Below are 12,597 nucleotides of genomic sequence, written 5' to 3'. Positions count from 1 at the left end.
AGAATGCCTCTTGGAAATGAAAAAGCTCTGAGAGCTGGGTGTGTGATGTACCTTATTAGCAGGCTGCTGACAAGTTGATTCTGTAGCATGTACTTGAGTGTGTTTCACGCTTGGGTGGCCTGGGGCCTGCCTCCTCACTTTCTTCTCCAGGGGAGTAAGACCTGGGGCTATGGGTGAACCTTCACTCCAGTGAGAAGTCAACTGAAGGCACCTTTCCTGCCCTGAGCAAAAAGTCCCATTGTTTTCCCATTTCTATTTGATAGAATTTAGCCACCATCTAGCTGGGCTCCCTGATTGACAAGAGCTAATTCCACACCTTCCTAACAGTTTGCATCTTGGGGAGGACTGCTGAAGTGAAGGGAGAGGAAGAGGATTTGAGGTGCCCGCTCCAGCCTGGGTCTTCATTTCCTGAGCTGGGGAGGTGCGGGAGGATGGTTCAGATGAACAGGACTGTGATTACGTATGACCTGGTTCCCTTCCTCTGAAACAGCCCCCCTACCACTACCAGAAGGGAAGGGAGGATGTAGCTGAGATGAGAGAAGAGGGAACTTCTGTGGAGGTAAATAGAGAGGAGTGTGGGATAGACTGGGCTGCATGAAGATGTGATGGATCCTGTAGACTGGACATCGGAGCCTGGGTGTCTTGTTTCAGAACCTTTAGCTGTTTTCTTCTCCTTCCTGGACATGGAATGGTGCTTTGTTTGCCCTTTCTACCTATTCTACTCTTTTCTTATGCAAATGATCAGACTTTTCTTTTTGTTCCACTGAACTCAGTTCAGTGAGCACTTATTGAACATCTGTTCTGTTCATTGATTGTCAACAGTTACTGAGAATTCATTTGCTTGGCACCATGCTATGCATTCATTATCTTTAAAGTCTAATAGAAGAGAAAGCATGGATCCAGGTAAATTGAGCCAGGAAGGGGTCCTGGGAAACAACTAGGAACTTTTTCAAAATTTTAATGTGAAAATTATCTTGAAACTCTGGCACTTAAAGCAATTTTTTTTTTCCTTTTTCAAAGCATCTTAATAGGTACCCTATAAGAGAAGAAATGTAATCAATATGAGCCTTTCAGTAGTCAATACTGTCTTAGAGCCTCACTCCTGACTTCAGCTTCTGTTTCTGATGCTTGCTAAACTCTGTGCTCTTGGAAAAGTTGCTCTCTTTGTGCCTCGGATTCTTCCTTTATAATATAAAAGTTTTAATTTTATTTTTAAAGAATCCTACCTTGAGGATTCCTGAGTCTATATGGGACCATGCTTAGAGTAGAGCCTGATAAATGATAATTATTTTAACTGATGCTTTCATGATAAGTTTTTTTTTTTTTTTACTTTACTTTCGTGGAGGGTATTTAGTTTTTTTATTGAACTGTGGCTGACTTACAATGTTGTCTTAGTTTCAGGTCTATGTGTGTGTGTGTATATGAAATATATATATATTCTTTTTCAAATTCTTTTCCTTAATACGTGCTAAGGTGCTTCAGTTGTGACTGACTCTTTGCAATCCTATGGACTGTAGCCCACCAGGCTCCTCTGTCCATGGGATGCTCCAGGCAAGAGTGCTGGAGTGGGTGCCACGCCCTCCTCCAGGGGGTCTTCCTGACCCAGGGATCGAACCTGCATCTCTTATGCCTCCTGCACTGGCAGGTGGTTTCTTTACCGCTAGCGCCAGCTGGGAAGCCCCCTTTTCCTGTATAACTACAAAATGTTGAGTATAATTCTCTGTGATATATAGTAGGTCCTTGTGGTTTATCTATTTTATATATAAAATAATGTGTGTGTTACTCCCAAATTCCTAATTTATCTGTCCCCCACACACACCTTTCCCCTATGGTAACCATAAGTTTGCTTTCTATGTCTGTGCATGATAGATTTTTGATGTTCCCATTATTTGAGTACAGTTGTGGAGTGTCATATAGCCCGGGACATTTTCTATTGAGACCTTGATTTCTTTTCAGAACTAGAATGAATTTCTGGTTCTCATTCACCGATCTCATTTAATTCTAGATCCCTAGACTTCTAGTAGTATAGAAGAATATAGTTCTCCTTGGCTTCCTTTCTCAGGATGTGATGCTTGTTCATATTAAAATCATGAACCGGATGTATGGAGCCGCAGTGCACCTTTTGCCATTGTTAAAATGAAATTATTAGAGATGTTTCCTAAACCCTGTTAATTCTGTTCTAGTAGTCTGTAAATCCTGGACAACATCTATGGCTTTGTGGTGCTGTGTTTGTCTATTTTTTTTTCCCCCTCTTGCTTTCTTCACACTTTCCTTCTTTTGTTACTTCATTTAACCTGTATCGTATGCCAGCTTACTCTTGCAGTTGGGAAGGTGATTGACAGACATTTTGATTTGATTTTTTTACTTCATCAGTGAATACACTGGTGACTTTGATTCTTTTCTTAATCCTTATTGAAGGGCAGGGGATGAGATGATTAGCATCACTGACTCAATGGACATGAATCTGAGCAAACTCTGGGAGGTAGTGAAGGACAGGGGAACCTGGTGTGCTGCAGTCCATGGGGCTGCACAGAGTCAGACTTGACTTAGGGCCTGAACAACAGCAAAAATTGAAGAAGGGCCAGTTCTCGTTTCCATGTATGTTTAACTTCAGAGCTTTGACGAATATGAAAGAGGACATGAAGCAAAATCTCCCATAGTCAGTCACTAGATGAATCAAGGCGTTTAGATTCAAACCAGTCTTAGAAGACAGCACTCTCCCTGCATTTTTCTTCCCCCGAAACTTCTAATCTTCCTCTCACCAACTAGTAGTCTACCAGCCTCTGACGGGGGCTCTCAGAAGGTAAAGCCATCAGTGTTTATCCTTCATTATCCCCACAGATGCTTGTAATGTGTCTGACACTGTATTAGGGCCTGGGTGTGGTGCTGAAAGTCTCAGCATTGTGCTTCTTGGGTGGCAGGCAGAAAGAGAAGAATGAAGCATGACTGAGCTCTGTGTGTACCTGACACCTCAAATGCACAGTGCTGTTTCAGCCTCTCCCCAGCTCGGAGAGCTGCAGCTTAGGGGCTCTAAGAGGTTTAGTTGCTTAGTACATCTGCGTTCACCATTACTGTTGCCCTTTCACGTCGAGTGAAAGCTGAACTCAAATGAAGCCATTTGTCATCCTTGCCTTTGCGTTCAGTTCTATTCCCAAATCCACCTGTGTTTGAAATACAGCTCTAAGTTGGCTGGTTTCCATTAATCAGTCTTCATTGCTAGTTTTCAAATACTCATAATTTTAATACTTTACTAGCCCCCTCCCCCACCAAAACAGCACCAATTCTCCTGAAGATACAACTCGTGAAAACCAAGTACTCAGGTGGGAGCAAATGAATGATTCATGTCCGTTAACCAGCCTTGCATTTCCAGATCATCGGGCAGTTCATTTTCTATATCTGTTTTTGTGAGCCATGTAACTACTCCCGTTAGAGACAGTAGCCTATAAAGTAATTACTCTGAATGTCATTGTTTCAGGTATTATTAACTTAGCCCTCTGCAGAGCCTTTTACTGCTGTCAGCTTTTACACAATTGAAAATAAATGTCTTTACCCCTATTGATATTATATTGATAGATGGTGCTGATATATTTGATGCCCACACATTTTTGCTGTCTACACAATTATTGTAGCAACTAGCAACCATCACACCCTGCTAGACTTCTTAATTTGTACTATTTTTTTAAGGACTTATATTGCCATTCGATTGCTCAGTGATTGATTGCTAGATCTTAGGATGTGTACAAGCTGTTGCTTCAAATGCCGATTTGACCTGGTTGAGTGAGTGACTGTGTGTGTCTGTGTCTGTGTGCACACCCACCTGTATGTGTGAGTCCCTCATAAAGGAACAAAAGAAGCAATTTCATGCCTTACTCATCAGTCTGTTTCTCATGTTTCAGAAACAACAGGCATAAAGGTCTCCATGTCTTCCTGTTCTCCCTTGGCAATATGTAAAACTAATATTGGCTGAGCGTGCTATTAACCTTGAGTTTAAATTCAGCGCACTTAATCCGTTGATTAATGCCAAGATTAATGCCCAACAGCAAAGGTTGAAAGCTTAAATGTTTGTGAATGTGAGCATGAAATGAAATCCTAATAACCAGTACAATGATTTGGATTTATGGACTGTGTTGGCTGCTAAAGATATCTTGGAAATGGTGTCGCACAGACTAATTTGTCAAAGTGGGCCGCGGTAAAGAATTGACTGTTGAGGTTGCAGGAGAAAACCTGAATGAGAAAATATAACTAACATTTTGGGACAGGGCAGGGAGTACTTTAAAAATACCACTAGACTGTTGCCGGAGATTACCCACACACACCTTTTAAATGTTTGGCCATTTGACACAGGAAATTCTCTTTCTGTGAGATAATATTTTTTGGCAACACAGCAAGTGACAGATTTATGATCTTGTTCTTTTCAGTTCTTGAATTCAGCCTTTACTTTTATCTTCTTTATCTGTGTGTTTTTGTGGCTCTTATTACCTGAATTCTAAGACATCTTTAGAAACCACTTTTTTAAAAGAATCCTGATTTTACGGAACAATGTTTGTCGTCAGCTTAAATGACCTCTCAGTTTCCCTCCACCTCTACCTTCTCCTAAGGTCCTTCTTTCATGACCACTCCTGTTTGTCAGCTTCACATACTACGGCATTTAGTTTAATATCTTTTTTTTGCTTCTTTTTAAAAATTATTATTATTTTCACAAACTACAACGTTTAGACTGAGATTTCTTACTCTGACCTCCACCTTCCAGAAATTAAAAGGGACTTGCCAAACCCCAAACCATTACCCGTTTGCTCTTTGGAAACATGTGGCAGAGTGGGGCTTTGATGCAGTCATCTCCAGTTTGTGTTTTTACAAACTTTTAAACATTGTCTGTGATCATTCATATTATATACCAGGAAGACATTTGTGAAGTTTTATGTTTTAAACTTTTTTTAATGTGGAAAATGTCAAACCTATGTAAAAGAAACAGATATAAGGAAATTCTGTGTCGGTGACACAGATTCAATAAGTGCCAGTTTGTGGCCAATCTCATTCATTGACACCTCTCCCAGATGGTTATTTTGAAGCAAATCCCCCGAATCGCATCATCTGTGAATGTTTCACTACATACCTTTAAAAGAGGCTCTTTTTTAAAACTGTTCCATATTTTTAAAATCACAGAATTCCATAATATCTTCACATATCAGATTACTATTCACATTTTGTAGACCATTTTGTAACCTGAAGTTTATTTATTTGAATGGAGTTTCAAGAAATGACCATAAATTACAACTGTTGGTGCCCCTTGTAATTTTTCACTGACGAAACTTTACTTGCCTTAGAAGCTGTTGTTGTACTGTGTACTCTTAGAAGAGTTTGTTGTACTCTGAGTTTTTATGACCATATCCCCACGTTGTTGAATAACCTGCTTCCCCAGCCCTTGTATTTCCTGTAGATTGATGGTAGATCTGAGGCTTGATCAGAGTCCGGCTTAGTATTTTTTTCAAGATTGTTTCATGGATGGTATTAAATGCTTCTAGCAGGAGATGCATAAATGCCTGGCTCTCTCTCTTTTTGTGATATCAGCAGCCACCGATCATTACTGCCTGGATTCATCAGGATTCGTTCTTAATATATCAGGAATACTCTTTGTAGAGAAGTGAGTCCTCATCTGGTATTTGGTTACCCTAAGGAACAGTTCATAAAGGAAACCTTGATTTCTCTGTTGATTTCCTACCATCTTCCACTGGTGACCAGTAGTTTGTTTGTTTGCTTGCTTGTTTTAATGCTTGTTGTTTCAATCAGCACCTTGTTTCAATCAAGGCTTTGACTGAACTATATTTGATATGTTTGATCCATTCCAATTATTTTCTTGCTAGTTCTCATATTACTCCTTCTTTGACCAGTGGGAGCCAATGTATATTGTCTTCTGAGGCCTTTTGACATAACCCTGGGTGTTTTCTGTGAGTCCCCTTGGTTCCTCTTACTGGGAAATAAGACAATCCATAGTCTGGGTTCCAGGGTAATTCATTGCTACTGGGATTTTCTGGATGCTGGGCATATGACAGTGAGCCAAAAGGCAAACACTTCTTAAGGTTATGTTTTATAGGAGGGGACAGGCAACAAAAAGTAAAATATATGTATTTCAGATTACAGTAGAGTTGTGGAGAGAAATAAAACTGAGGTGGAACTCAAAATGCTCATGAGGAGTGATGGTGTCAGTTTTAGATAGCATGTTCAGAAAATGCCCTACTGAAAAAATGGGAGGAGGATGTGTGAGCACCATATTGAAGGAGGTGAGAGAGGAAGAGGTTCAGAAGTCTGACACAAGTATTTAACAGGTGAGGGGAACAGTCAGTGCAAAGGTCTTGGGGTGACCATCAACATCCAGCATTAAGAAAAAGTATATGAAAAGTCATCTCCAGAGAGGTTTTTGTCTGATTTGTTTACAGGAGTAATAGTGCCTGGCACACATATTTATTGAATGAATGACTATTTAAAGCATTTTTTTAAGTAGTTGATAGCTTTTTTGTCTCTTTGTTCTAAGTGGGTGACTTCACCAGCTATCAACTTTCTAATCTTGAAGAATTGTTTTTGTAAAATTTTAAGATTAAAGTCTGCTAAAAACATTAAGTTTGAGACATGAAGCAAGGGCATTCTGAGCACTTATTAATGATTTTAATACAATGCTCTTTAATATTTTATCTATAGGGGAATGCAGAGGATCGGGTTAGACTGTTAGAATGGAATTAGCCAATTATATTAGAAGGCTCAGTCTTCTGGCCCAGCTTTTATTCTTATTGTCACTCAGCATTATTTGCCTGAGTCGACGCTTCAGGCAAAATCACATACTACTGCAAAAGGAGAGCTGTTCTGCGTGTGTGTGTGTTCAGTCGCTTCAGTCATGTGTGATCTTTGCGACCCTGTGGACTGTAGCCCGCCAGGCTCCTCTGTCCAGGCAGGAATACTTGAGTGTGTTAACATGCTGTTCTCCAGAGGATCTTCCCAGCCCAGGGATCGAACCTACGTCTCTTACATCTACCTACATTGGCAGGTGGGTTCATTACTGCTACCGCCACCTGGGAAGCCCTTTCTTATTGTTACTCAGCGTTATTTGCCTGGATCTACACTTACAGCATGGAGAAGGCAGTTGCACCCCACTGCAGTACTCTTGCCTGGAAAATCCCATGGACGGAGGAGCCTGGTAGGCTGCAGTCCATGGGGTTGCGAAGAGTCGGACATGACTGAGCAACTTCACTTTCACTTTCACTTTTCACTTTGATGCATTGGAGAAGGAAATGGCAACCCACTCCAGTGTTTTTGCCTGGAGAATCCCAGGGGTGGGGGAGCCTGGTGGGCTGCCATCTATGGGGTCGCAGAGTTGGACACGACTGAAGCGACTTAGCGGTAGCAGCAGCACACTTAAGGCAAAATTGCACACGGCCACAGAAGAGGAGCTCTGTCCCTGGTGACTGGAGTGTGACCAGTTTTATCAGCTGGTGACTGTGGCTCTACTGTCCTCAGTGTGAATGCAGGCCCGGTGGGGCCGAGTTTGCCTCTGTGCAGTGTAAGAAGCGTCTCTCTATTATCCGAATAGTTCATGACAGAAGAGTAATTTGTTACCTCTCCTGTTTAAAGGAAATTGACAGGTCTCTTCCCAGAGAGATTTGGGATGAATTTTTGAAACTCTGAAATCCTCTCATTAGAACCCCACTGGTTTGGGGTGTGTTGGAAACTCACAGCAGTTTCTCTTGAAGTCCTATCCCTTCCCTAATATCCTGAGTAGTCCTGTCTCAGGCCTTCCCAGCTCTTGGCTCTCTTGCACACGATTGGTTCCATACTCTGTTTCTGATATTCCTGCCTTCCCCGCCGTGGGGTGGGGGGGGCGGGGGCGGGGGGAGGCAGCACTGCATGTCGCAGAAAATGCTTGGGTAGCTCGGGAGTTTGGGGTTGACATGCACACCCTGCTATGTTTAAAATGCCTTTCCATGAAAAAATAAATAAATAAATGTCTGTCTGGATTCAGCTCCTACCTGTGTGGCCTAGAACATTTCCTTGAGTTTTCAGACTGGTTTCTCTCCAGGAGGTCAAGGTGAAGCCTGCCATGCTTGCCTCAGGGTATTGTTGAAAGAGTCTAATAACAATGATGAAGATACATTGTGCCCCTTAAAAGGAAAAGAGTATCCTTATAATAAATATCTTTAGCACTCAAGTCACCTATTTTTTCATTCAGTATGTAACAAGTAATGATTGAGGACCTGTTGTGCGCCAAGCCCTGTTCTCTGGATTGAGGAAAGAGCACTGAACAGGCCAACTGAAGTCCCTAAGGAGCTTACGTTCGTTGGGGCAGCAAACAGTAGCCATCCCATAGGTCAGATAATTTCTGCATGTGGTGTGTGTGCCAAGGAAAAGCAGAGTAAGCAGGTAGAGTGGCCAGGTAAGCAGATCAGGGAAGGCTTCCCAGGAAAAGTTGGAGCCTAGTGTGTAGGAGGGAAGAGAGGGAGGCATGTGCACTCTGGGAGGAAGAGTGTTTCAGGTAGAAAGGGCATGGATGCCGAAGCCTGAGGTGTGGGGTTACCAGGTAAAATACAGGATGCCTAATGATCATGAATTTCAGGTAGAGTGTTTTATTTTTTGAACTGTGAGTATATGACAAATGGCGGTTCCCTGGTGGCTTAGATGATAAAAAAAATTTGCCCACGATACAGGAGACCTGGGTTTGATCCCTGGGTTGGAAAGATGCCCTGGAGAAGGGGGTGGCTTCCCACTCCAGTATTCTTGCCTGGAGAAGTCCATGGACAGAGCAGTCTGGTGGTCTATAGTCCACAGGGTCACAAAGAGTCAGACATGACTTAAGCGACTACGCTTTCACTTTCACGTATGACAAATACTGCATGTAGCTTACTAAAAAGAAAAATCATCCTTTGTCTGGAATTCGAATTTAGCTGAGCATCTTTTCCCCTCTTCTCACAAATCCGGCAACCCTCCAGAGGCAGGAATGAACCTGGCGGGTGTTTGGTTATGGAAGGAGGTTCTTGTTTGGAGGGCAGGGGGAGTGAGACAGCAGTGCAAGCTTGAGGGTAAATTCTGGGTTTTATTCTAAGGATACGGAGAAGCCCCTGGAGGGTCTGAGTTAGTGTGGGATGTAATCCAGTTTAGGATTAGGTGATCACCTCTGCTGCACAGAGCAGACAGGGAAGAAGGCTGCAGGCAGCAAGTTGTCATCACTGTCACACAGTGGTGACATCTGTCATCACAGCCCTTCCAGCACTGCCCGCAGCGGGAGCGGAGGGAACCCTTTCTGAAGAATTCCGTGGAGAAGGTCTAGGCAGTCCTACTCTGATATTGGAGGCTGGACCGTGCTCATGGGACTGCAGGAACCACATGTCCGGTTTCCCTGCTAAGTGCCGGCCCTGGACAGGACAGATGGCACTTCCATCCCCAGCCATGGGGCCGCCTTGCAACCATGTCTTCATCTGCCATGATGAGCGACCTTGCCCATATGATTACGTGGAAACCAGAGGACACAGTGTGTGTGAAGCGCTTTCCCTAGTGCTTGGCTCTTGATGCACTGTAGGTTTTCTTGTTCTTCTCTGTCATCTACCTGCTTCCCCAGGCACAGCCTTTCCTAACAAGCCACGTGGCCAAAATATTCATCAGCTCAGGTGTTTGATGGAGAGGATGGGGCCAGGTAGTGGGACCACTCACATGTGGAGACATCTTTTACCATGTGCATTTCCTTTTTGAATCTTTAGAAAAGGAAAGTAGGCCTGGGAGGAGCGTGGAGTGGGGTAAAGGGATCTTTTTTTAAATTTTTTAAGCATGTTCCTTAATGAGTAGCTACATTAGATAGGTTATCAGTACAGCAAATATGTGTATACATATACGTGTGTATCATCAGTTTATCTAATGAATATAATCAATCGTATCATTTTGCTAGGTAACCCACATGGTGGTGTCTAACTATATTTTTTAGGTCTCATAGATAATAGAATTATTATAGAGTACCCAAGCCAGCACCTTTATGTTGTAGATGAGAAAACTTGAAAGTCAGATGGTTTAAGGTTATACCCCTAGTTGTTTGTGGAGTTGGACATAGAATCTGTTTTGGTGGATTCCAGATTCAGCAGCCCTCTTGTCCCTACCCTTTAAAGTGTCTCTGACACTTCATGTTCTGGTCCAGGGACGGGATCTCAGTCATCACCCAGCCCCTCCACTCACTAGTGAGTGAAAAGTGAAAGTCAAGTCGCTCAGTCTCCAACTCTTTGTGACACCATGGACTGTAGCCTACCTAGTCTACCAGGCTCCTTCATCCATGAAATTTCCCAGGCAAGAGTACTGGAGTGGATTGCCATTTCCTTCTCCAGAGGATCTTCCCAACCCATGGATCGAACCTGGGTCTCCCACGTTGTCGGCAAACTCTTTTACCATCTAAGCCACCGGGGAAGTCACTAGTGAGTAGACCTCTGCAGTTCTCAGCACCTTCAAGTCTTGCTTTCCTCACGTGTAATCTGGGCATGGTACCCACCTTGTAGGGCACTTCAGGGGATTAAATGATGGGATACAGTCAAGTTCATTTGTTTTTTTCCCAGATGCACTGAACTATAAACCTTCAGTCAATGATTGTATGCTTATATAATGTAATGTCTTTAAAAATTACTCAATAAATGTTCTTTGTAAAAAAAAAATCATAATATGAAAATTTACATAAAGAAGAGAATCCTAAGCATCCAAGACATCAACCTCTAGACGTAATCTTAGACTTTTCTTATGCATTTTGCATATTTACTTTTTGACCACACTTAACTCTTGGAAAAATACTGGTGAAATTCTGTATGTCAGTGATTCATTAAAGCAAAACCCTTCACATTATCCATGAGAGAAGAGGCCATGTCAGAGCCTGATTATTATTCTTTCAAAAGAATAGAATATTACTGCAGAGATTAAGTCTAGTCCTGCAGACGTACACGTAGATATACGTTAAATCTCCTACTCATTTTTGCTGTAATTTTATAATTTCTTTTCCGTGTTTAAAATCCAATTCGCGCTATAGGCATCTCTGTTGGTAGTGTCTCTTTTCTTAAATGTAAGAATTGTCTATCTGAAAGAGCTTGAAAGTAAGTATGACCTACCTGATGTCTGTTTAGGAACTTTGCTTTGATTTACGTTGTACGTTGATGAAGCTGCAAAACCTTCTCGGATCAAAGAAGTTTAAATCATTGGATGGAGGAATGTCAAAAATAAAATTGGTTAATTTTAGATCTCCTTGCTCAAGAAAAGTGATTCTTTGTGCCCTCTCTCTGGAAGATGCCTTCATGTTCCAAAAGTCTAGCCTGGCTGGTCTTTTCTGGTTCTATTTCCTCTTCATGCTGCTACTGATAAATCGCTTCAGACGTGTCCGACTCTGTTCGACCCCATAGATCGCAGCCCATCAGGCTCCCCCGTCCCTGGGATTCTCCAGGCAAGAACACTGGAGTGGGTTGCCATTTCCTTCTCCAATGCATCAAAGTGAAAAGTGAAAGTGACGTCGCTCAGTCGTGTCTGACTCTTCTCGACCCCATGGACTGCAGCCTACCAGGCTCCTCCATCCATGGGATTTTCCAGGCAAGAGTACTGGAGTGGATTGCCATTGCCTCCTTCTTCTTCCTCTTCATATTTTTTTTTATTTTGTTGAAGGATAATTGCTTTACAGAATTTTGTTATTAATATGGATCAGCTGTAGGTATACATATATCTCCTCTCTTTTGAACCTCCCTCCCATCTCCAGCCCCATTCCACCGCTCTAGATTGATACAGAGCCCCTGTTTTGAGTTTCCCGAGCCATACAGCAAATTCCCCTTGGCTATCATATATAGTAATGTAAATTGCCTTGTTACTCTTTCCATACATCTCACCCTCTCCTCCCCTGCCTCTTCATTTTGTAGCCTGGGGCTAGTGCACTAAAAAGATTAGTTCTATAGAAGTTTCACCTTCAAATCAAAGGTTATTATAGTCATGGTTCTGCTTCTCTACTGATTGCTGCATGCATGTTGCCCTAAACTTAGATGATTTTCAATTCTTAGACTCACTGCAGTGATTTGTGAGAGATTTTAAGGCTGCCTATTCCCTTCCCTGGCAGAGGGCTTGACTGAGGACTTGCCAGCTTGCAGGAGTTGGGTAGAGGTGAGGGTAGGCAGTGGGAGGGTCCAGCACCGCAGATTAATCCCAGAGAGAGCTCTGAGGTTGCAGTTGGAAAATTGTAGCCAAGCCAGTAGGTGACCACAGGCAGAAATAGGGCCCTGGGGTTCTGAGAGCCAGAAGAACACTAAGATGATGAGAATGAGTTAAAGTGGAAGAGCTTCCAGATCAGGAAGACAGGGGGCTCTCCCTGGGGTCCAGCTTTCTTAGGTAGGATGATATGCTGGGTGGTTAAACACATTTAGGGAGCCAGAGTAGATTGGACAAAACAGTTAGGGATGAGGAAGTTGAATTACAATCCCTGAACAAGATTTTTCCCTGTGTTGTCAATGATGTTCTTATTTAGGAAAATGTTGCTCGTTTGAGGGCTGTTTTGTTTCAATACGTGGAGTTACTGCCAGCGCTGGCTTTCTTCCAGTCCTGGTAATCCACTGAGAT

The 12,597-nt window shown here is 42.6% G+C and overlaps 1 protein-coding gene across 17 annotated transcripts in view; it reads left to right on the top strand.

Annotated features, from left to right (window-relative positions):
• MGAT5 (alpha-1,6-mannosylglycoprotein 6-beta-N-acetylglucosaminyltransferase) overlaps window positions 1-12,597 on the top strand; it is a 402,590-nt gene that overhangs the window by 233,463 nt on the left and 156,530 nt on the right. For 10 of the 17 annotated variants that reach the window (XM_060410112.1, XM_042244929.2, XM_042244926.2 and 7 more), the window contains one exon: window positions 491-559. The exons of the other annotated variants lie outside the window; for them this stretch is intronic. In XM_060410112.1, the coding sequence (XP_060266095.1) occupies window positions 491-559 (69 nt within the window). The remainder of the gene's footprint in view (window positions 1-490; window positions 560-12,597) is intronic. 17 annotated transcript variants of the gene reach the window in all.

Source organism: Ovis aries, chromosome 2 (genome assembly GCF_016772045.2).
Source record: "Ovis aries strain OAR_USU_Benz2616 breed Rambouillet chromosome 2, ARS-UI_Ramb_v3.0, whole genome shotgun sequence".
Lineage (NCBI taxonomy): Eukaryota > Metazoa > Chordata > Mammalia > Artiodactyla > Bovidae > Ovis > Ovis aries.
Note: the sequence above shows the minus strand (reverse complement) of the source record. Positions and strands in the feature narration are given on the sequence as shown.